Here is a 26577-nt window from a genome sequence, read left to right on the forward strand (position 1 = left end):
TGGGGATCTCTGGTTTAGAAAACCTAAAATATCTATATGCACACACACACACACACACACATATGCATTTTAAATTTCCTCCATGGACTGTGATAGCTCTATGTGTTTAATTTAAATAATGCCTCAGTAAATACACTGGTATACCTAAGTGCATGTGTTTAGAAAATAAACTCTGGGGAGATGGGTACAATATGTTATATTCTCTTAAGTCATACTAGAACTATTTGGGGGATATATTCTACTACCAACAATAACTAATCACTTTGGATGAAAACAACTGAATTAAACTAAGTATGGGATTTTGGGGCTTCCCTGGTGGCTCAGACAGTAAAGAATCTCCCTGCAATGCAGGAGACCTGGGTTTGACCCCTGGATCAGAAACACCCCCTGAAGAAGGGAATGGCTACCCACTCCAGTATTCTTGCCTGGAGAATCCCATGGCCAGAGGAGCGTGGCAAGCTACAGTCCATGGGGTCGCAAAGAGTCAGACATGACTGAGAAACTAACACTTTCACTTTTAATGGGATTTTTACTAAGCAGCCAATATTTCATAGTAGTGACATTGTGGAAAATAAAATATGGGAATTATTTTTTAGTAATAAACTGCCCAAAGTACCCTGACAATTTTGTCAGGTTCTCCTAAGGCTTACTCTCTGAAGCTCCTAAGTAGACTAAGTTTTTTCAAGAAAGTTTTATCAAGATAAAATAGTAACATTGAAATTCTGGAAGGAAATAATTTTTTAAAAACTTCAGTACTGGTGAAAAACATGAAGAGATAAGTAAGTTCTAATTTGATTAGCAACCCTTGACTTATGACATTAGAAGTACAACTGGACATACCTCTTAGGAGCCCAACCTAAATTACTAATATATTCTTATGTATTTTCCTTACAAAGCCATTCCAGTCAGTCTCAGCAGCAAGATTAGGGCTCAGACTAAGAAACAGGTTAAATAATAAAAAAATGGTCTTGAACAGTTATGTAACTTGGAGGGACTTACCTTAGCTTTATAATACTGGGATTTAGAGTCACCAGGTTGGTTTTAGTGCCAACATCATTGGTAACATTTCCTGTGGTTGGGGGGAGATTACACCTGAAATTTGGAAGAAAAAATATTCTCAAAATATAACTTTCAACAAAAAGTACACCCACACATATGCATGTGACCATTCTCATTTTATTGCAGAAAATTACTGCTGTAAATAGAGTCTCAGAATTCATCTGATTTCCATCTAAAATATTTAATAAGTACAGAATTCAGACACAGGTTCGATTCCTGGGTTGGGAAGACCCCTTGGAGAAGGAAATGGCAACCTACTCCAATATTCTTGCTGGAAAATCCTATCGCCTGGCAGGCTATAGTCTATGGGGTTGCAAAAGAGTCGGACATGACTTAGCAACTACACAACAACAGCAACAAACTCTTAGTTGGCATTTAAATATTGGATAAAACATGAGACTCTGATAAATGCTTTCAGTGACAAAACTAGAAGTGACAATGACACCTAGCCTAGCATTTGAAGAGTTCACAATCCTTTTATTTAAATTATTTATATTAATTAGATTCCCATGGTGGTCAGTTCAGTTCAGTTACTCAATCGTGTCTGACTCTGTGACCCCATGGACCATGCATGCCAGACTTCCCTGTGCATCACCAACTCCTGGAGCTTGCTCAAACTCTTGTCCATCGAGTCGGTGATGCCATCCAACCACCTCATCTTCTGTTGTCTCTTCTCCTGCCTTCAATCTTCCCCAGAATCAGAGTCTTTTCCAATGAGTCAGTTCTTCACATCAGGTGGCCAAAGTATTGGGGCTTCAGCTTCAGCATCAGTCCTTCCAATGAATATTCAGGACTGATTTCCTTTAGGTTTGACTGGTTTGATCTCCTTGAGGCCCAAGGGGCTCTCAAAAGTCTTCTCCAACACCACAGTTCAAAAGCATCAATTCTTCGGCACTCAGCTTTCTTTATGGTCCAGATCTCACATCCATACATGACTACTAAAAAAACCGTAACTTTGACTAGATGGACTTCTGTTGGCAAAGTAATGTCTCTGCTTTTTTTTTAAAAAAAAAATTTATTTATTTATTTAATTTTTTTAAAAATTTTAAAATCTTTAATTCTTACATGTGTTCCCAAACATGAACCCCACTCCCACCTCCCTCCCCATAACATCTCTCTGGGTCATCCCCATGCACCAGCCCCAAGCATGCTGTATCCTGCGTCAGACATAGACTGGCAATTTGATTCTTACATGATAGTATACATGTTAGAATGCCATTCTCCCAAATCATCCCACCCTCTCCCTCTCCCTCTGAGTCCAAAAGTCCGTTATACACATCTGTGTCTTTTTTGCTGTCTTGCATACAGGGTCGTCATTGCCATCTGTCTCTGCTTTTTAATATGCTATCTAGGTTGGTCATAGCTTTTCTTCCAAGAAGTAAGCATCTTTTAATTTCATGGCTGCAGTCATCATCTGCAGTGATTTTGGAGCCCAAGAAAAATAAAGTCTCTCACTGTTTCCATTGATACCCATCTATTTGCCATGAAGTGATGAGACTAGATGCCATGATCTTAGTTTTTTGAATGTTGAATTTTAAGCCAGCTTTTTCACTCTCCTATTTCACTTTCATCAAGAGACTCCTCAATTCCTCTTCACTTTCTGCCATCAGGGAGGTGGCATCTGCATATCTGAAGTTATTGACATTTCCCTCTGCAATCTTGACTCCAGCTTTTGCTTCATTCAGCCTGGCATTGTGCACGATGTACTCTGCACGTAAGTTAAATAAACAGGTTGACAATGTATAGCCGTTACATACTCCTTTTCCAATTTGGAACCAGTTTGTTGTTCCACGTCTGTTTCTAACTGTTGCTGCTTGACCTGTATACAGATTTCTCAGGAGGCAGGTAAGGTGGTCTGGTATCCCCACATCTTTAAGAATTTTTCAGTTTGCTGTGATTCACACAGTTAAAGGCTTTTGCGTAGTCAATAAAGCACAAGTAGATGTTTTTGTGGAACTCTCTTGCTTTTTCAATAACCCAACGGAGGTTGGCAATTGGATCTCTGGTTCTCTGCCTTTTCTAAACGCAGCTTGAACATCTGGAAGTTCTCAGTTCATGTACTATTGAAGCCCTGCTTGGAGAATTTTGAGCATTACTTTGCTAGCATGTGAGACGAGTGTAACTGTGCAGTCGTTTGAATATTCTTTGGCATTGCCTTTTTTTGGGATTGGAATGAAAACTGACCTTTCCCAGTCCTGTGGCCACTACTGAGTTGTCCAAATTTGCTGGCACATTGAGTATAGCACTTTCACAGCATCATCTTTTAGGATTTGATATAGCTCAGCTGGAATTCCATCACCTCCACTAGCTTTGTTCATAGTGGTGTCTCCTAAGGCTCACTTGACTTCAGACTTCAGGATATCTGGTTCTAGGTGAGTGATCACACCACTGGGGTTATCTGGGTCATTAAGATCTCTTTAGTATAGTTCTTCTGTGTATTCTTGCCATGTTTTATTAATATCTTTGGCTTCTGTTAGGTATCATTGTCAATTTACAAATTTTTAAAAATTGAGGCATTGTCATTATGGTTATAATGTCTGCCAGAAGCAAAATGTATATAAAAAATTAAAAATTTCCTGATTCCCATATGGATAGTTTTTCCACCAAATTAAGCTGTTAATAAATAAAGCTCTAATGTTCTTATAATGATGGTTTCATATTGATGTTCTCATCCTCTTTTGAGTACTAATTGGTCTTTAAATTGGAAAACAAATTAAGAATTGTAATTTTGAGTAAGCATATTCTTGTCACAAAAAAAGGGAAAGTTGGTTACGACTCCCTAAGTATCATTTACAGAATTTCAAGTAGACCATTTCTTTAAAGCTATACATACAAAGGGAGCATCTCTGAGGAAAGCTGTTTAAACTTGACTGTGTTCTGTAATGCTCCTGAGATTAAAATAATCTATTTCATCCTCTGTGAAATATATGAATAAATGAAACATGTACTCACTGATAAAAAAGATACATCCTAAAACAAAGATGGCACTTTTGAAGAAACAAATATTAATCATAGATAACAGGCCACAGAAATATCTTCATTAGTGGACTTCCTGTAACAAATCTACTTTCCAGAACATAACTATTTCATATCCTTTTGAAGACTCAACAATGATTTCTAATATTATATCACTGGAGACCCATAGGGGAAACATTGTATATTGCATATATAAACTACAGTGAAGCCACTCAACACCTATTCTTGTTCCTTACACTTTAAATTGACAGCTCCAAATCTTCTGAAATGAAAAGTAATCACAAACAGTTTCCAGATGGTTTTATAAACTATAAAACATGCATTGCCAAAATTAATATAGGCTTAAACATTAAATAAATTTTAATGACATCAACTATGTATAGCCCCCATCTGACCTTTCTGTTTGGAAGGCTAACTCCAAAAGTATTGAAGTTAGTATTAATATTCAGAAAAAAAATTTTTTTTAAGTATTTCTATTCAGAAAAATACCTGCCATCAGCAAATGCAGAATCTAGAATATATACATTTATTTCAGAGTTATAAATTAAGTAGCTGTTGTTGAGTTTTTCTGCTTGTTAAACCTAAACTTGTATTTCTTATACCTGCTATAAAGTAAAATGGATATTTAGGCATAATATTCACCCCACATGTTTTGGGAATTTTCAGTCTATAAAAAGTCTATTATGAGAAGAATTATTTATTTCCCCCCTGGCTTTTCCATACTGAGTACTTTAACAAAATGGCTAAATCATGCAGGTATTCACCATTTTCATCATAAGGAACACAATAATTGTTGGACTGCCAGGTCTGTTCTGTCATTACTTTCAGCATAAAATTCTAAATGAGATTAAAGTGAGGGGGAGCTCCTGATTCAAAATTGTGTTTCCTTTTCATGTGTTATTAAAAAGGGCAGCATTAAATCAATAAAGATCAAAGGATCTTCCTCCGATGCATGCAATCAGCACTCATGAAATAGGAAGAAACAGATTTCAACCTTATGAAAAGGTACATTTCAATTGAAATCCATCCTCACAAGGATGAATCATCTTTCCATCATGTTCTGAAAGTGGAGATGCTCTCTGGTTTGTCTTATTAGTTCAGAAGCACATAGAAACCACTTTTGCTTCTGTTTTTGGCAAGCTAGCTTGTACTGAAATATAAAAGATCAGAATTTTACAAGCCACATTTTTCCCCCTTAAATTTCAGGCCAGAAACCTAAATAAACAATGATGTTGTATGGCTATACAAAATTGAAGTCAGCATTTTCACAAGTATTACTTGAAAACAAAGTTTTCTTGAAATGCTGTTTAAGAAAAAAAAAAAAAAAGTTATCCTTGATACACTGAAGTCTCTGACAAGTCCTTCAGTGAAGATCCTCTTTCACCACGATTTCATACAGGGTTTCTGGAAAGTTGAGTAAGCATAGCACAGTTTTATCCTTCTGGTATCAACATTCAAAGGAATTCATGATCCATTTAACACTTCAGAAAACAAACCAGATAAATTGTAGGCTTAAGCAATAAATTTCAAAGATCAAAATTTAAACAGAGTATCTTTAGAATATTCCTTTAAAATATTCAACTGATCTTGGATTTAAAAAAAAAACAACAGAAAACAATCTGACAGTACTTACCTAAAAACGAAGTCAGATTTATCGATTTCAGCTCCACAGAGAGACTGATTTAGAATTCCTCCGTTTCCAACCACTGCACACTGATTAAAAGAGTATCCCACAAAAGGTTGAAACTATCAACAGAAAGTGAAAAGTTGCCATAAATATCTTTAGTTTTAGAACCATAAACATCATCAGCTTAATTCAAGTAGCTGAAGTTTTACATATACTAAGGAAAGAAAAAGAACAAGAAGCAATACCATAGCATGTTAATCAACTTCTGACTAATCATAAGATATCCTGTAGGACTTCCCTGGTGGTCTAGTGGTTAAGAAACTGCCTGCCAATGCAGGGGATACAGCTTTGATCCCTGATCTGGGAAAATTTCACTTGTTATGGAGCAGCTAAGCCTGTGTACCACAACTACTGAAGCCTGCACCCTCTGGAGCCTGTGAGCTGTAACTACTGAAGCCTGTGTGCGCAGAGCATGTGCTGCACAAGACAAGCCACCGCAATGAGAAGCCCGTGCATCACAACTAGAGAGTAGCCCCCGCTTGCCGTAACTGAGAAAGCCAGGGTGAAACAATGAAGATACACAGCACAGCCAAAAATAAAGAAAGAAAGAAAATTAAAAAAAAAAAAAAAGAAATCCCGTAAACCTAAGGTTCATCTTTCTTGAGAGTAATACATAGCATATCATATACAATTTAATGTGAAAATACTAAATATAATACATTTGCTTTTATTTTATTTTTTTAGTTTTACAAATAAAAATATTATTAAATTTTTTATTTTATTATTTATGTATTTATTTTAATTGGAGGTTAATTACTTTGCAATATTGTATTGGTTTTGCCATTCATCAACATGAATCCGCCACGGGTGTACACGTGTTCCCCATCCTGAACCCCCCTCCCACTACCCTCCCAGTACCACTCTCTGGGTTATCCCAGTGCACCAGCCCCGAGCACCCTGTATCCTGCATCGAACCTGGACTGGCGACTCATTTCATATATGATATTATACATGTTTCAATGACATTCTCCCAAATCATCCCACCCTCTCCCTCTCCCACAGAGTCCAAAAGACTGTTCTAGACATCTGTGTCTCTTTTGCTGTCTCACATACAGGGTCATCATTACCATCTTTCTAAATTCCATATATATGCGTTAGTATACTGTGTTGGTGTTTTTTTTTCTGACTTACTTCACTCTGTATAATAGGCTCCAGTTTCATCCACCTCATTAGAACTGATTCAAATGTATTCTTTTGAATGGCTGAGTAATACTCCATTGTGTATATGTACCACAGCTTTCTTATCCATTCATCTGCTGATGGACATCTAGGTTGTTTCCATGTCCTGGCTATTATAAACAGTGCTGCAGTGAACATTGGGGTACACGTGTCTCTTTCAACTCTGGTTTCCTCGGTGTGTATGCCCAGTAGTGGGATTGCTGGGTCATAAAGTAGTTCTATTTCGAGTTTTTTAAGGAATCTCCATACTGTTCTCCATAGTGGCTGTACTAGTTTGCATTGCCACCAACAGTGTAAGAGGGTTCCCTTTTCTCCACACCCTCTCCAGCATTTATTGCTTATAGACTTTTGGATAGCAGCCATTCTGACTGGCGTGAAATGGTACCTCATTGTGGTTTTGATTTGCATTTCTCTGATAATGAGTGATGTTGAGCATCTTTTCATGTGTTTGTTAGCCATCTGTATGTCTTCTTTGGAGAAATGTCTATTTAGTTCTTTGGCCCATTTTTTGACTGGGTCGTTTATTTTTCTGGAGTTGAGCTTCAGGGGTTGCTTGTATATTTTTGAGATTAGTTGTTTGTCAGTTGCTTCATTTGCTATTATTTTCTCCCATTCTGAAGGCTGTCTTTTCACCTTGCTTATAGTTTCCTTTGTTGTGCAGAAGCTTTTAATTTTAATTAGGTCCCATTTGTTTATTTTTGCTTTTATTTCCAATATTCTGGGAGATGGGTCATAGAGGATCCTGTTGTGATTTATGTCAGAGAGTGTTTTGCCTATGTTCTCCTCTAGGAGTTTTATAGTTTCTGGTCTTACGTTTAGATCTTTAATCCATTTTGAGTTTATTTTTGTGTATGGTGTTAGAAAGTGTTCTAGTTTTGTTCTTTGACAAGAATGAAAAAAAGAAACCCTGTAAACCTAAGTTTCATCTTTCTTGAGAGGAATACATAGCATACCATATACAATTTAATGTAAAAATACTAAATATAATACATTTGCTTTTAAAATGTACTTTAATGTTTTTTACATCCCTTAACTAAGTAAATAAATTGAGGATGACAAAAATTCACGAGTCTTTCCGACAAACAGGACCATTTTCAGCCAAAAATAAGGCAATTATAAAGTTGCGTTAAATTCTCTATTCTTGGCCATAAAATTAAGTTAATTTAGCAAAAGTTCTCTGTGCTTCTTAAATAGTGAGATCTTCAGGCTCAGTGATGACAGGAAATTTACGCCTGCTGTCTCCATAAATGACCAGCCACGGTGCTTTGAGGAAGCCTAGTCACTTTGTGCTGATTTATTTCAAATTCATTTCTAAGACCAGAATCATTTTTGTTTCCTCCAAGGATCCAACTAGCCAATCCCTAAAGACTCTTCACTATGACCAAATCCTTCACAGTCTGAAAATAACTGGTCAATTAGACAGTGTTGTTGGCCTTTGCCAGTCACTTTTCTGGAAGTCATGCTGTGACCTTAATCAGCAGCAAGGATGTCAGCACAGACTTCCACAATACAAGGTCCCGATTCACCTGTTTTGTTTCTAGAATGCGAACGTAGGTACTTAAGGGGCAGGGAGTATGTTTATTACTTTTCAACCCCCCCATCTTTCATTGCACTTGCCCAGAGGAACATCACTTCTCAATGAATGACTGCTGGCCTAGTGGCTACCTGGGTATAACCCTCAATGTTACGTTGGAACCCGGTTGTCCCAGCTTATGGGAACCAGCTGGTAAATATTCAGGAATTTTGTCAGCTGGTTGTTAAACCAGTGGTAAATTATAATCACCACAATGGGGCTATTTACACTGCTGCTGTCAGGGAACCCTCCTGTCCGGTATACAAGCACACCCCAGGACCAGTGTGCTTCTGAGCTGCCCTACAGACAGACCCTGAGTCACCTGACTGCCCTGTGCTCCTGATGCTGAATTGGGAGATGCCAAACAAGTGATGAGAACTATGTTTCAGCACATCTGGATTGTCCCTAAAAATGAAAAATCATATTGTACTTCTTATGTGAAAAGCACTTTTCTGAGTTGTACCTTAACACACAGAATCCATACAACACCCTTGTGAGCATTTTACAGACAAGAAGATGGAGGCATGAGTTTAAGTAATGGCTAGAGAGCAGCAGAGCTGGGATTCAAACCCAGGCAGTCTGTTTCATAGTCCACTGTCATCTTACAGATGCTCTCATTCAAGGGATAAAGGTTAACTTAAGCATGTGCCTTGGGACTTCCCTGATTGTTCAGTGGTTAAGAAACCACACTTTCATTACACGGGGCATGGGTTCAGTCCCTGGTTGGGGAACTAAGATGCCACATGCTGCTTCACATGGTCAAACAATTAATTAAAATAAAATTTTTAAAAAATGATGTGCCTTATTTCCCTGTGTGGCTTTGATGCCCAGCAGAGTGCCTGGCTCTTTAATGAATGGTTCTCACATACCACTGATTATTGCAAGTCACTGAACTTCTATTAACAGCTGTTTTCAGACAGTATTTACTAAACAATACCACAGTAAATTCTGAACTTTACAGATAGGGTGGACTGTAAATAGGCTCTTTATGGTACAACAGAAGAGATTACTGAGAGGAACCTATCTCCAATTAAGCACTTAATATAATGAACATTTTTCTCTGGTTTCTTGGTCAACTAGGAAGAAAAAAAAAAATCCATGTTTTGAGATCTCATGTTCAGTAAGAGATTAAATAAATGAAAATTTCAATGTCCTTTAAACCTCCTAATAAAATGCATCTTTGGGCAACTCAGCAGTCTGCTTGTTGCTCATTCCAATTGTCAACCAACTTTGGGGACTTCCCTGGTAGCCCAGTGGTTACTTCCACTGCAGGGGGACATGGGTTTGATCCCTGGTCAGGGAACTGAGATCCTGCATGCCTTCACAGTGTGACCAAAATTAAGTAAAATAAAATGAAATGGAGAAACAACAACAACAAAAAGAAAACCAACTTTGTTGTTTGTTTTCAAGTTACTTGGCAGAGTTTTTGGAGAAAGTGACTTTACAACATTTCATCAAAAGCATCTAATGCTGCGGTTTGTTCACCGTGTGCCTGGCATAACATAGCAGGGTGGGAGTGCAGAAAGCAACTTTGGATGCTGTGTCCATGGATGGGATGTTGAAGAAACACAGAAAGTGAGTTCACTTTGCAGTTGCTACTGTATTAACTTCAGAATTTCCTCCCCTCAGTTTTAAAAGTCAGCATCAATTTGGAAAATGGATGCTGTTGTTAATCTCATCCAGAATTATCAAGCTTATGTTAAGTTATTCTTTTCAAGGTGCCAATTAGAAGCAAAAAATACCTGTTGTTCCTCTGTTCTGGCCAGCCTAAAGCAAGGAAAACACTAGAAAAAATGGCATTGGTTGAAAGAGTTGCTCTCTGTGGACCTCCCCAAGGGCTTCTCTGATAAGGGATATAAATATTCTTTGAAAGTGAAAGTGTCAGTCACTCAGTCACGTCCGACCTTTTGTGACCCCAAAGACTGTAGCCCTCCAGGCTCCTCTGTCCATGGAATTCTCCAGGCAAGAATACTCCAGGGGATCTTCCTGACCCAGGGATCAAACCTGGGTCTTCTGTATTGCAGGCAGATTCTTGACCACTGAGCCATCTTTCAGTTCAGTTCGGTTCAGTCGCTCAGTCGTGTCCGACTGTTTGCGACCCCATGAATTGCAGCACGCCAGGCCTCCTTGTCCATCACCAACTCCTGGAGTTCACTCAGACTCACGTCCATCGAGTCTGTGATGCCATCCAGCCATCTCATCCTTGGTCGTCCCCTTCTCCTCCTGCTCCCAATCCCTCCCAGCATCAGAGTCTTTTCTAATAAGTCAACTCTTTGCATGAGATGTCCAAAGTACTGGAGCTTCAGCTTAAGCATCATTCTTTCCAAAGAAATCCCAGGGTTGATCTCCTTCAGAATGGACTGGTTGGATCTCCTTGCAGTCCAAGGGACTCTCAAGAGTCTTCTCCAACACCACAGTTGAAACGCATCAATTCTTCGGTGCTCAGCCTTCTTCACAGTCCAACTCTCACATCCATACATAACTACAGGAGAAACCATAGCCTTGACTAGATGGACCTTAGTCGGCAAAGTAATGTCTCTGCTTTTGAATATACTATCTAGGTTGGTCATAACTTTTCTTCCAAGGAGTAAGCATCTTTTAATTTCATGGCTTGCTATCATTTTAGCTATTGGTAATTTCAATGAATCATGAGGGGGTTTTCAGAATGCTGTATGAATTGGTCACCATTCCTGTCCAGAAAATGTGCAATATTTTTTCTCTAACATTTTATATTGATTTTATTCATTCCCAGAAAATTATACTTCCCTTTAATTGTAATCTTTTTTGAAAAAAAACTGGAACAACTTACATAACAATAAAACAATCAAAAGAAGTCAAATGTCCCACATAATGGAATTAATTGTAAGAACTGAATAGTCTACAGTTGATAAACTGCATATATAAAGTGATCCCATTTTGACCACTGACGTGGCCTAACTGCTTTTCATCAAATCATAAAATGATGTCTGAAAGCACAGTCTATTAACAGTGGGATACTCTTCATGAGAAAAATTTCCCCCAAGTTTGGATTTATATTGTAATGATAATGTATCATTACTTAGTTTAATAAATGACAATACAATGAATGCATCTATGCACTGGGAAACGTTCTAGGAACTTGGGATACATCAGTGAACACACTAGATAAAAATGCCTGACTAAGAAAAAAAGGATAAAAATTATCTTTTCTACTATTGATTTCATTGTTATATTTTTCATTCTTATCTGTCCTTCCTTCATATCTAACTATATCACTTTCACCATTTGTTTTTACGGTCATCTTTGTCAATTTGAGTTTCTTAATTATATATATTTTAAATCTTTCTCAGATTGCTTCCCACAAACTAAATTCATTTTAAATTTTAAAATTTTAAATTAAAAAAAAATCCCTGTTAGTGGAAGCAATGTTTACTAACCAGGAACTCTAATGTATTTACGTCCCAAAGATTAGTCACATAAACCTGCAGTTCTTTGTGAAAAAATTGAGTTAGTCACCAAAACTGACAAGTGAAAGAACCAGGTAAAAAATGGTTATCTCCCCAAGTCCTAGTAATTACTATGCAGAAAGCCCAATACTTCATCTCATACTAGGATGAGTCATGAAGACTCAAGGGCTAGAAGAGTTTATTATTTAAGATACAAATACCATTCCCTGCAGAGCCACAAGGATTCAAAACTGCCCGCTGAAAATGGACCACCGTACGTATCTTACACATCAGAGTGTGGCATTTTAATGAATCAACTCCTCCATGTTTATGTTATTACTTCATCTGAGACAATGTTCACCTTAAATGGTGACACACAGAAACCACAAGAAATTTTCACTCACCACTGGCAACATATCAAAAATGTTTTCTTTAATTTGGATTTTGCTTTTACTTTCCACCTCATAGGTCATGTTGGTCCCGATGGGAGTGTTGTTTTGAGAAACAATGAAGTTTTGAACAGCATCACAGCAGGAAGCGAGTTTTGCTCTGCGAAGGATAAGGAGACAAATGAGTCACGGATTAAGATTAAGAAATCCAAAATAGAGATGCGGATGGAAAACGCAGATGAGAATTTTGCCATATTGACTTTCAGAGAGAAGATACCTCATTCACAAGGTATCTTCATTTTTATCTCATTCCATTCTAACTGGCCCTGGATGGGGCAAGGATAAAATAGCAAAGAACACTAATGTACCTACACTCAGGTAAGGACTGAGTCACCCACAAGAAATACTGAGTATATAGTGGTTATATATAAAGACTTGGGACTTCCCTGGTGGTCCAGTGGTAAAGAATCCACCTGCCAATGCAGTGAACATGGATTCGAGCCCTGCTCCAGAAAGATCCCACATGCCGTAGAACAACTAAGTCGGTGTGCCCCAAGTATTGAGCTGTGCTCTAGAATCCAGGAGCCTCAACTACTGACCCCACGTGCCCTAGAGCCCGTGCTCTGCAACAAAAGAAACCACCACATGAGAAGTCTGTGCAACGCAACTAGAGAGTGACTCCCACTTGCCTCAACTAGAGAAAGTCCTTGCACAGCAACAAAGACCCAGTGCTGCCAAAAATAATTAAGTAAGTAAATAAATATATAAAATAAATACAGACTTCTTTCTCATGATAATGTTGTAACAACAAAAAGAAAATGATAGAATACGTTCTAATTATTTTATTAAAAAGTACAGAAATCAAATTAAGCCCAGTATCACACACCATCACCAAAGCAATACGTAATCATTTATTACAAGACAATTTCAACAAAAAGAAGCACCATTCAACAGTGATTTTTTTCAAGTTTCATTGAAGTATAATTCACAAATACAGGGAATTCCTGGTGGTCCAGTGGTTAGCACATTATGGCAGAGGGCCTGGGTTCAATCTCTTGGTCAGGGAATAAGATCCTACAAGCCATGCAGTGTGGCCAAAAAAAAAAAAAGAAAAATGTCACAAATGCGAATTGTTTACGTTTATGTTTTGATACTCACACATATTGTACAGTCATCACCATAATCAAACTAATCAACATATCCCATCACTCCACATAGTTATCTTTCTTTTTTTTTATGGTAAGAATACTTGAGATTTACCTTTTTAGAAAATTACAAGTATATAATACAGTACAGTTAATCATAACTGCACTGATACACATTAATAGAGTGAATTTTTAAGGTAGGCGAATTTAAAGCTGCCATTCTTTAGAGAAAGTTTAGAGTAATTTAGAGCCAAGTAACGTCTGTTAACTGTTCCAGTGGAGTGACACCTTACTGCCAGAATGCAGACCCAGAAAGGTCCTTCCAGGGATCATCCAAGTTTACCCCCAACTTCTGGCAGGTGAATCTAGAACCACTCAGAATTTACATTTTGCAAGTGTAATTCTCCAGAGATGTAGATTCCATATAATCTCTTGATCATAATTTCACAACCTTGAAGTTAAGAGACTCTGTCATTTGCACAAATGAACTCTCTTCTCTTAAATCCACTTCTCTGGTTAGTTTCTCACAGAATCTTTCCATAAAAACACTTCATGTAAATGCATTTAGAGAATTTCCTCTTCTCTCAGATTTTTTCCGTAAGACCGGTTTTCACTAAAGTCATCTTGTTCATCTTTAAACCTTTATATATTTCTCTGTTTACTTAAAAATATATATTGTAGTTGGGTCCTATCATAGCACAAGGAACAGTGAATACTCAGTGGGTATTGATACCCTAGATTCCCAACTGGTTCTTCTATACTGCACATTTTTTAATTGGTTTTTGGTCCTGAAGGGTATACTTTTATATATGTTCCTACTGAACTTGGTTCTTTTGAAAAAAATATAACACTCTGGTCTATCATGGTCATTTAAAAAAATATTTATTCATTTATTTGACTGTATCAGGTCTTAATTGCAGCACATGGTATCTTTAGTTGTGGCAGGTGGGATTTAAGTTCCTTGACCAGGGATGGGATCGAACCTGTGTCCCCTGAATTGCAAAGTGAATTCTTAACCACTGGACCATCAGGGAAGTCCTGTTTATTTTGAATCACATTCCAGTCATCTTGGATTCCAATAACTTTCAGGGTATGAAAAGTCAGTGCTATGATTTCATTTGAACCGTAAAAATCAAGATTTTCAAATGAATTCTTATAAGTCAGCTTATCTTATTAAAATAGTATCCCTCTCTGTACTTCAGAACCTACCATTTCTAAAAGCGAGATCATGGAGAACAACAAAAGAAAATATTGAAAATGAAATGATGTGTCATCAAAACCATGATAGTAAGTATTTTTAATGATAAATTTAATTTCATAACAATTCATGTGACATACTGCAAACTCAGAAATCCTTATGTGTTTATAATTTTAAATATCTCTTACAAAACACGTTGAGAGAGGCAGTAGAATAGACTCTCAGGTACTGTCTACAAGTAATTTAATTTCTCTAAGGCTATCTGGTGCTTGGAAGAATATTGCATCAATTCAGCTCAGTTCAGTTGCTCAGTCGTGTCCGACTCTTTGTGACCCCATGAATCGCAGCACGCCAGGCCTCCCTGTCTATCACCAACTCCTGGAGTTCACTCAGACTCACGTCCATCGAGTCAGTGATGCCATCCAGCCATCTCATCCTCTGTCATCCCCTTCTCCTGCCCCCCAATCCCTCCCAGCATTAGAGTCTTTTCCAATGAGTCAACTCTTCGCATGAGGTGGCCAAAGTACTGGAGTTTCAGCTTTAGCATCATTCCTTCCAAAGAAATCCCAGGGCTCATCTCCTTCAGAATGGACTGGTTGGATCTCCTTGCATCACACACACTCAAAAGCACTAAGCAGAGTACCCTTTGTGGGACTTTAAACAGTTTTTTTCTGGGAGTTCCCTGGTGGGCTACCAGTTAGGATTCAGTGCCTTCATTGCTGTGGCCTGGGTTCAATCCATGGCTGAGAAATTACAAGCCATAAAGTGCAGCCAATTTTTTTTTTTTCTAATTTTCTGAAATTATATTCTCAATTATAAAATTTTCAAATCCACAGGAAATTTGAAAGAACTGCACAATGTTCATTTGAAAAATGACCAGATAGACTTCACAAGTAATTTTTTTTACTGTATTTTCCTTAATGTGTATTTACTCATCAATTCACTTTTGCTGTTACCGATATTACAATTCAAAGTAAATTAAAGGTATCAGTACACTTCAGCCCTAAATACTTCAGCATGTATAACATTATTATGTATTTGGGGGTAGAATTTACATACAATAAAATCCCGAATGTATTCAGTGAGTTTTGAGAAGTGCAGAGACCCCTGTAACCCAATCCTCTATTAAGATACAGAATATTACCAATTCTCCCAAACAATTCCTCAAACTCTTCCTAGTCCACCTCCAGCCCAACCCCACCTCAAGGCAACCCCATTCTTGATCTTTTTTTTTTTAACCAAACATTAGTTTTGCCTGTTCCAGAATTTATATAAGCATAATCATAATAATACAACATTTTAAATCAACTGTACTCTAATAAAAATTTTTGTATTTAATTAATTTAAAATATCATATCATATATACACTTTTGTGTAAGGCTTCTTTTACTTGGTATAAATGTTTCTGCCATTCATGTATGTTGCTGTGTATGTTAGTAACTTGTCCCTTTCTATTGCTTGAGTCATTTTCCATTGTCTGAATGTACCAGAATCGATTTAGCCATTCCTTCCTTGCACTTTTAAAGAAATCACTATCAAAAATCAATGTTAATTTTGTTGTGTAGCAGAAACTACAATAACACAACATTGTAAAGCAATTATACTCCAATGAAAAAATAAAAATAAAAAAGAAGGGGAAAAATCAATGTTAAACAACTAAACATTCATAATAACTTCCCAGGAAAAACATCAGAATAATTATCCAAAAATATAATTTTTGTAGCCTATGTTGGATCACTTACTAATGTGACACTTTAAGCCTTTATATTCAGTGGCAGAATTATAAAGTTATGCTCTTTGTCATTTCCCAGTTCATCCACAAGGTAAAGATCCCTGTAACAGCCAGTGCTAGTATAGAGCTGAGATGCTTAGAACAAACAAAACAAAATAAAATTTTATTTCTGCTATTCCATTTTCCATCATTCCTAAAAACAAAGTCAATTCTAATCCTTGGTGACTCCAAAGTCAACCTGATGCACTCACAATAATGAGTGTGGCAATTTCCCCCTTTATGCATAAAAAGAACAAAAAGACATTAAGAAATAAAGGACACTGATGGTATTACCTGGATGTGATGGTGAATTTCATAGTCAACTTAACTGAGCCAAGTTGCTCAGAGAACTGGCAAAACTATTTTGGGGGGGTGTCTTTGAGAGTCTTTCAGGAATGGATTAGCATTTGAACCCACAGACTGTTATGCACCGAGCCCGTATCTCCGAACCGACGGAGATAAAGAAAGTCCTCCACAGTAATGCAATAAGGCAGGAAGGGAGTTTATTTCTAGTGCGCTAGGGTCCGAGTCTCATCCGACACAGCGGAATCCTACAGGGACCCCGAACAAAGGGATATGGCGGTTTATACACAGTCAGTTCTTTGTCTCAGGTACATGAGTAGCTGGCGTTACATGATTGGCTAGACAGGATGAGCGCATGTCCTGTCTCTTTCTGGTTGGTGTGTATGGGAAGTTTCCTAATTTGGTCAAGGAATGCTGTTTTTTCTTCCCAGCTAACAGGAGACATGACTCAGGTCCCTCGTGCTATGCACCTCACTGAGCCATCCGGCCTGCCTGACACAAAGTCAAAAAGCTCACCCTTTCCAATGCATAGTAAATATTCAGCCAGATTGACATTCACAAACCCATCCCTGTAAAGCACTGTACTTTCCAGAGCATTGCACATTTAGTATGACATCTGATTTCCACATAAACCAAGAAGGTAGAACATATAATTATTCCTATTTTAGAGATGAGAAAACAGGAGTTGAGAGTTTATTGTGATAGGACTGAGGTTGTTACCTTACGTTAACTTACATTTTCTGACATTCACTTCTCTGCAATTTACATTAGAGTACATTGGGTGGGTAATGCTTGACTTTGAGCTTTTTCCATTAGGATGCTTTCCAGAATGGCACCAAACAACATAGTGGCTCCCAAAATAATGCTGGTAGCACCTCGCTGACAACCTGTCCAGACACAACTCAAATGCTGCAAAAAATTTTACATGTGAATGCTTCAAACCCTCTATTAACTGAGACATCCAAGGTTCTTGTTTTATACAGAGGGTGTCCATGGTCCCCGATGGACGGGATCAAGGTTATCAAGCGGTCCAGACACTGTGTCCCAGAATTTAATGGAAAAGAAACCCCTGGCTTGAGATGATCTAATCCTGCTCTGTCATGCTTTCAGCAACTTTATGCACACAATCCAATTCCGAAAAGAAATCTACTCCCTTCCACCTCCAGGAAAAGACTGGAGACCCTCTATACTGCACAGATTTCCAGATCTAGAAACAGTTTACTTCCTTTAAGAGTGCTTCACTCTTGAGAGAGTCAATTCCTAGACAAGTTGCTAAGAAGTCCAGGGTCCCTAAGGAGAAGAAAGGGATCCCGGGCTCTTGAGGAGGAGATTGGAATCTGGAGTTCTCAAGGAAGAGAAAAGGACAATTTATTTTTTTCTTTAAGCCCAGAGCTGATGACTGCACAACAAAACAACTTATCTTGCTCAAGGATATGCTTTTCTTTAAACTCCATACCAGTGATTATATAAGGACAATGTATCCTGCTTGAGGACATGTTTCTCCTTCTTGAGAACCTTCTGACTAATCCTGTCACCTTAAAATGTATATTATAGGAGTGGGTCTGGTAAGATCTTTCTATTATTAGTTCTAATCCTGTTATCTTAAAATGTTTATTGTGGGAGTGGGTCTGTTAAGAGCTTTACAGCCTTGAGACATTCTTTTAATTTATTGTTAATAACCAATTGAAAAGTATAAAGTATATTGAAAAGTATATAGTAAAAGCATATAAGACTAGCAAAGGGGGCACTCTCCGTCCCCCTTCGGATGTCTATGTCAGAAGCTCTCTCTGTCCCTTTTTATACTTTAATAAAACTTTGCTATACAAAAGCTCTTGAGTGATCAAGCCTGGTCCCTGGTCCTGAAGCTAAATCTTCTTCAGAGATCACAAATCTGAAATAGTTCACCATAAGCTATCACTCTCAAGAAGTAGGTTGCTCAAGGCTTAATACTTTTAGCCTTGACCTATAAAGGTGGAATGCAGAGTTCCAAAGAATAGCAAGAAGAGATAAGAAAGGCTTCCTCAGTGATCAACGCAAAGAAATAGAGGAAAACAACAGAATGGGAAAGACTAGAGATCTCTTTGAGAAAATTAGAGATACCAAGGGAACATTTCATGCAAAGGTGGGCTCGATAAAGGACAGAAATGGTAGGGACCTAACAGAAGCAGAAGATATTAAGAAGAGGTGGCAAGAATACACAGAAGAACTGTACAAAAAAGATCTTCATGACCAAGATAATCACGATGGAGTGATCACTCATCTAGAGCCAGACATCCTGGAATGTGAAGTCAAGTGGGCCTTAGAAAGCAACACTATGAACAAAGCTAGTGGAGGTGATGGCATTCCAGCTGAGCTATTTCAAATGCTGAAAGATGATGCTATGAAAGTGCTGCACTCAATATGCCAGCAAACTTGGAAAACTCCGAAGTGGCCATAGGAATGGAAAAGGTCAGTTTTCATTCCGATCCCAAAGAAAGGCAATGCCAAAGAATGCTGAAACTACCGCAGAATTGCACTCATCTCACACGCTAGTAAAGTAATGCTCAAAATTCTCCAAGCCAGGCTTCAGCAATACGTGAACCGTGAACTTCCAGATGTTCAAGCTGGTTTTAGAAAAGGCAGAGGAACCAGAGATCAAATTGCCAGCATCTGCTGGATCACGGAAAAAGCAAGAGAGTTCCAGAAAAACATCTATTTCTGCTTTATTGACTAAGCCAAAGCCTTTGACTGTGTGAATCACAATAAACTGTGGAAAATTCTGAAAGAGACGGGAATACCAGACCACCTGACCTGCCTCTTGAGAAACCTATATGCAGGTCAGGAAGCAATAGTTAGAACTGGACATGGAACAACAGACTGGTTCCAAATTGGGAAAGGAGTACATCAAGGCTATACATTGTCACCCTGCTTATTTAACTTCTATGCAGAGTACATCATGAGAAACACTGGGCTTCAAGATTGCCAGGAGAAATATCAATAACCTCAGATATGCAGATGACACCACCCTTATGGCAGAAAGTGAAGAGGAACTAAAAGCCTCTTGATGAAAGTGAAAGAGGAGAGTGAAAAAGTTGGCTTAAAGCTCAACATTCATGTGATTTGGGAGAATGACATTCTAACATGTATACTATCATGTGAATTGAATCGCCAGTCTATGTCTGACGCAGGATGCAACATGCTTGGGGCTGGTGCATGGGGATGACCCAGAAAGATGTTATGGGGAGGGAGGTGGGAGGGGGTTCATGTTTGGGAATGCATGTAAGAATTAAAGATTTTAAAATTTAAAAAATTTAAAAAAAAATAAAAATAAAAATAAAATATTAAAAAAAAAAAAAAAAGCTCAACATTCAGAAAACTAGGATCATGGCATCTGGTCCCATCACTTCGTGGGAAATAGATGGGGAAACAGTGGAAACAGTGTCAGACTTTATTTTTTTAGGCTCCAAAATCACTGCAGATGGTGACTGCAGCCATGAAATTAAAAGACGCTTACTCCTTGGAAGAAAAGTTATGACCAACCTAGATAGCATATTCAAAAGCAGAGACATTACTTTGCCAACAAAGGTCTGTCTAGTCAAGGCTATGGTTTTTCCAGTGGTCATGTATGGATGTGAGAGTTGGACTATGAAGAAAGCTGAACGCTGAAGAATTGATGCTTTTGAACTGTGGTGTTGGAGAAGACTCTTGAGGGTCCCTTGGACTGCAAGGAGATCCAACCAGTCCATTCTGAAGGAGACTGGCCCTGGGTGTTTTTTGGAAGGAATGATGCTGAAGCTGAAACTCCAGTACTTTGACCACCTCATGCGGAGAGTTGACTCATTGGAAAAGACTCTGATGCTGGGAGGGATTGGGGGTAGGAGGAGAAGGGGATGACAGAGGATGAGATGGCTGGATGGTATCACTGACTCAATGGACATGAGTCTGAGTGAACTCCGGGAGTTGGTGATGGACAGGGAGGCCTGGAGTTTTGCAATTCATGAGGTCACAGAGAGTCAGACTGTGTGACTGAGTGACTGAACTGAACTGAACTGATAAAGGTGGAATCTGAAGATGTACAAGTTGCATCACAGTTGGTCCAATGAAATACTTTGGAGGCAGAGATTTTTGTTCAAATTGAAGAAATTCCTTTTTCTTTTACCACTATAGGTGCTGAGTGTTTCCTTGGTTTTCATCTTCACTGTTTTTTTTTTTTTTTTTTTTTTTCAGTTCATTTTGAGTCCCGGGTCAAAATTCTTTAGTTCTAAATGGGATGCTTCCCAGATTTCCATGAAATGTTAATGATGGCTTAAGGCTCACAGTGTACAAGACACTATAGGACACTCTGAATACTAACTACCTAAGTGTCCCAGCCCAGGGCTCACAGGCCTCTCTTCTGTTTATCAAACTCTCTGAGACTCCCTAATGAGATGTGTGGCAGGCAGGGTGAGTCAGAGACTAAAGAGCTGCCCTTTTCTGGGATCCGTTCCCTAAGATTCTAATGAGGGTCCTAGGAAAAGGAGTTTTAAAACATAAGTACCTGCACAAATTCAAGGGACTTATTTACCATTCCAATCTGAGAGCACGTTTTGAAGTCCAATTTGTTCGTAAGTTCAACAAAGTTAGCCTAGGTACCCAACTAACATGACTGGCTGTATTTTACTGTACTGTCAAAGGTTTATAATACTTTTCACACAAATAATATGTAAAAAATAAACACAAATAGTAAATAAAAACAATTTAAATCTTACAGTACAGCATCTTGAAAAGCAAGTTGGACATGTGAACTAACTTACACAATTGAACACACAAATGCAAGTTCGTATCTCTGAAAGTTTAAAACTTGCAGGTTCGTATGTAGAGGACTTACTACAAAGAGAGACAAGTACGGCAGAGAAAGACACTGAGAAACACAAAACAGGGCATATGGAAGCTGGGAGGAGAAAGAACATGAAACGTGCAAATTGCTGGAAGAAACTCTGGCACTGGAAGGCAGAGTGCGTGGTAGGGAACCCTGAAGAACTGCATCAGGACAAGTCTCAGAAGTAAGACAAGGGGAACAATTCCACTTCTTTCTATGGGAAAGAACAAGTCATTGAAGGTCTAGTTATGGCAAGGACACAGTGAGATCTGCCAGGGTGGTCCCCTAGCTCTAGAGGGGAGGACAGGTCAGGGGAGGGGGGATTGAATAAACTGGTGTGGTCAGTTAGGAGGATATGGCAGTGACCCAATACTGAAGATGGTCTCCAAAGATGACCACCACCATTCCTTCTCTTCCTAGCTTGATATTCCTCATATGAAGAAATAAAATCTCAAGGCACTTCCCTGGAATCTAGGCTGGCCTCTGTGACTCTTGTGACCAAGAGAAAACAGCACAAGTGGTGTTCTGGGTCATAAAATTCTTGGGGCTTCTGCCTGAGTCTCCTGGAACATTCAGTCTCTGGACAAGCTGTAAGAAGCACAGGTCACAAGCAAAGGGTCTCTTGCATGTGCTATAAATGGCAGCCCTCACTGAGCTCCTACAGAAGTCAACATCAACTGCCAGCTGTGGGAGCAGGCCACTGTGGGGGTCCAGCCCAGCCCAGTCCAACCACAGACGACAAAACATATGACAGCCCTTGATGAAGAGTCCCCCAGCTCAGCCCAGTCAGCCAATGGAACCGTGAGAGAGTATGAAATCATTGCCTTAAATCAACTGCCTTTCATTTTTGTTTTGTTTTTTTTTCTTGGCCAAGCTACACAGCATGTGGGATCTTAGTTCCTTGACTAGGGATCAAACCTGTGCTCCCGGCAGTGGCAGCACAGAGTCTTCACTACTGGACTGCAAAGGAAGTCACAACTCATTAGTTTATAATGCAGCAACAGACAACCAGAACACCAGTTAGGTGATAACTAGAGGTAACAGTTGGAGAAGGCAATGACACCCCACTCCAGTACTCTTGCCTGGAAAATCCAATGGACGGAGGAGCCGGGTGGGCTGCAGTCTGTGGAGTTGCTAAGAGTTGGACATGACTGACTGACTTCACTTTCATTTTTCACTTTCATGCATTGGAGAAGGAAATGGCAACCCACTCCTGTGTTCTTGCCTGGAGAATCCCAGGGACGGGGGAGCCTGGTGGGCTGCCATCTATGGGGTCGCACAGAGTCGGACACAACTGAAGCAACTTAGCAGCAGTAGTAGAGGTGATAGTTGAGATCATTAGAGCAGCTCTTATCAGTTAGGGCTCTCCAGAGAAGCAGAAGCACTGCTATCTATCTATCTAGATTTATGTTAGGGAATTGACCCATGCAGTCATGGGGACTGGCAAGTCTGAACTCTGCAGGGCCGGCTGGCAGTAGTTGATGCTGCAATCCTGAAACAGAACATCTTTCTTTTCTGGGAAATCTCAGTTTTTGCTTTTAAGGAAATCAGCTGAATGAAGGAGACCTACTCACATTATCAAGGGTCTTTCTCTTTACTTAAAGTCAACTGCTGGTGGATGTAAAGCACACCCTCACGGCAATATCTGGATTCATGTTTGATTAAATATTGACTGGGTACTAGAGCCTAGGCAAGGAGACAATCAAAACTAACCATCATGGTAACCCAGACCCAAGCAGTGGTGGGGAGTAGAAAGAAGGAAGTGGCTTTGAGACATAGTTGGGAGGTGAAATTGCTAAAGTCTGGTGATGGACTGCAAATGGGCACTGAAGGGAAGATGTCCATGGTAAGGCACAGGTTTCTGATCAGGGTTACAAGAAGGAGGTGGCGCCTCCTTTGAGACAGGGAGCTCTTAAATCAAAGCAGGGTTGGGGGCGTTGCCTTTTCATAATGTGTGCATGCGTGCTAAGTCACTTCAGTCATGTCTGACTCATTGAGACCTTATGGACTGTAGCCTACCAGGCTCCTCTATTCTTGGGATTCTCAAGGCAAAAATACCATAGTGGTTTGCCATGCCTTCTTCCGGGGGATCTTCCCAACCCAGGGATCAAACCTGCATCTCTAATGTTCCCTGCATTGGCAGGTGGATTCTTTAGCACTACCTGGGAAGACCTCATAAAATGGTAACGTGTTATTGTTTTCACTCATCCCAAGTCTCATAAAGATAAAATGAGGTCACATGGCAGGAGTGGAATAAGAAGTCAGATTGAGAAAAAGTGGGGTTGCAAAGTCTTTGAAAACAGGAGAGGGACTGGACCTTCTGGCTGGCTCCCGAGGCCATTCTGAATGAGCACAAAGTGATGAGCAAACTCACCTCCCGAATCTCTCCAAGCGCCCCAGCATAGGACTGGCTCCTGACTTTTAAAAATTGTTCCATTAAAGTTAATAGCCAATTACATAAGTGTGGAAAACACAAGTTCTAAAAATACAGAATCAGCTGTAAAGACGAATGTTAAATTTTTGGAATATATTTTACTTTGCAGACCAAAAAAAAAAAAAAAAATCCAGGTCACAGTCATTATTCAATGTGTGAAGGAAATGTGAAAAATCCATTCATTTCTACTTTTATTTAGTTAGATATTTTGGAAGGGAAGTAAAAAAAAAGGAGTAAGAATTTTTTTCCTTTTCCAGACACTGTCTGATAGCATATTTAAGATTCTTAAGTAACACTCTGAACCCTATGGAGATGGAATTTTATCGTTATAAGGCTAGATCAATCAGCACCAGGGTGCTGTTCTGTAAAGCATTTCTTCAGGAAAACGGTCCCTGTATATTTTGCACTGATACCATTTTCTTTTATGAAAGGTCTCATTATTTCATGGTCTTTAAACTTACCAAACCAAGTTCTAATGTGTGCTTCAGTGATAAGCATTGCATATGTCCAGCAAAAGGCTCCTTCTGCACAAATGGAGAGACAGTAGGAAGCCAGTTACACTCATGGTCATTTCATGAACCTGATTCATGTGGACAAACGGGCCACATATGCTCCCAGCAGCCACTGCTATGGCTGCCCTCTCAAGCACTTCTCCCAGGTCAGCCCTAGCAGCTCACTGAGGAATTCATCATCTTCTGCTTTTTTGGCTTCAGCCCCAGACTCACCTTCTGTTTCTATCTGGCCTCTGGGAACTGGGCATTTGCGTTCCTGCCTTTCAGTTCAGTTCAGTCACTCAGTCATATCCAACTTTTTGTGACCCCGTGGACTGCACCACACCAGGCTTCCCTGTTCATCATCAACTCCTGGAGCTTGCTTAAACTCTTGTCCATCAAGTCAGTGATGCCATCCAACCATCTGGTCCTCTATCACCCCCTTATTCTCCTGCCTTCAATCTTTCTCAGCACCAGGGTCTTTTCCAATAGTCAGTTCTTCCCATCAGGTGGCCAAAATATTGGAGTTTCAGCATCAGCCTTTAAATGAATACTCAGGACTGATTTCCTTTAGGATTGACTGGTTGGATTTCCTTGCAGTCCAAAGGACTCTCAAGAGTCTTCTTCAACACCACAGTTCAAAAGCATCAATTCTCTGGTGCTCAGCTTTATTTATACTCCATTCTCACGTCCATACACGACTGCTGGAAAAACCAGTTTTCACTAAACAGACCTTTGTCACAACGTAATGTCTCTGCTTTATAATATGCTTTTTAATAATATAAAAGAGACCAGGACCTACAGTAAGGAGAAGGCAATGGCACCCCACTCCAGTACTCTTGCCTGGAAAATCCCATGGACGGAGGAGCCTGGTAGGCTGCAGTCCATGGGGTCGCTGAGAGTTGGACACGACTCAGTGACTTCACTTTCACTTTTCACTTTCATGATTGGAAAAGGAAATGGCAACCCACTCCAGTGTTCTTGCCTGGAGAATCCCAGGGACGGCGGAGCCTGGCGGGCTGCTGTCTATGGGGTCGCCCAGAGTTGGACACAACTGAAGCGACTTGGCAGCAGCAGCAGCAGTAGGACCTACAGTATAGCACAGGAAACTCGACTCAATACTCTGTCAGTCAGTTCGGTTCAGTCGCTCAGTCATGTCCGACTCTTTGCGACCCCATGAATTGCAGCACGCCAGGCCTCCCTGTCCATCACCAATTCCCGGAGTTCATTCAAACTCATGTCCATAGAGTCAGTCATGCCATCCAGCCATCTCATCCTCTGTCGTTCCCTTCTCCTCCTGCCCCCAATCCCTCCCAGCATCAGGGTCTTTTCCAATGAGTCAACTCTTTGCATGAGGTGGCCAAAGTATCAGAGTTTCAGCATCAGTCCTTCCAATGAACAACACCCAGGACTGATCTCCTTTAGGACAAACTGGTTGGATCTCCATGCAGTCCAAGGGACCCTCAAGAGTCTTCTCCAACACCACAGTTCAGAAGCATCAATTCTTCAGTGCTCAGCTTTCTTCACAGTCCAACTCTCACATCCATACATGACCACTGGAAAAACCATAGCCTTGACTAGATGGACCTTTGTTGGCAAAGTAATATCTCTGCTTTTGAATATAGTATCTAGGTTGGTCATAACTTTCCTTTCAAGGAGTAAGCGTCTTTTAATTTCATGCCTGCAGTCACCATCTGCAGTGATTTTGGAGCCCCAAAAAATAAAGTCTGACACTGTTTCCACTGTTTCCCCATCTATTTCCCATGAAGTGATGGGATTGAATGCTATGATCTTAGTTTTCTGAATGTTGAGCTTTAAGCCAACTTTTTCACTCTCCTCTTTCACTTTCATCAAGAGGCTTTTGAGTTCCTCTTCACTTTCTGCCATAAGGGTGGTGTCATCTGCATATCTGAGGTTACTGATATTTCTCCTGGCAATCTGGATTCCAGCTTGTGCTTCTTCCAGTCCAGCGTTTCTCATGATGTACTCTGCATATACTGCATACTCTGCATACTCTGTATACAGCTTTGACATACTCCTTTCCCAATTTGGAACCAGTCTGTTGTTCCATGTCCAGTTCTAACTGTTGCTTCCTGACCTGCATACAGAT

The 26577-nt window shown here is 39.5% G+C and overlaps 1 protein-coding gene across 1 annotated transcript in view; it reads right to left on the reverse strand.

Moving 5' to 3' along the window:
* Positions 1 to 26577, reverse strand: part of ST8SIA6 (ST8 alpha-N-acetyl-neuraminide alpha-2,8-sialyltransferase 6) — a 146725-nt gene that overhangs the window by 5677 nt on the left and 114471 nt on the right. The window contains exons 5-7 of the mRNA XM_042230593.2: positions 12304 to 12448; positions 5669 to 5781; positions 1000 to 1092 (exon numbers count right to left, since the gene is read on the reverse strand). Coding sequence (XP_042086527.2) covers positions 1000 to 1092; positions 5669 to 5781; positions 12304 to 12448 — 351 coding nt within the window. The remainder of the gene's footprint in view (positions 1 to 999; positions 1093 to 5668; positions 5782 to 12303; positions 12449 to 26577) is intronic.

Source organism: Ovis aries, chromosome 13, assembly GCF_016772045.2.
Source record: "Ovis aries strain OAR_USU_Benz2616 breed Rambouillet chromosome 13, ARS-UI_Ramb_v3.0, whole genome shotgun sequence".
NCBI classification, from domain to species: Eukaryota; Metazoa; Chordata; class Mammalia; order Artiodactyla; family Bovidae; genus Ovis; species Ovis aries.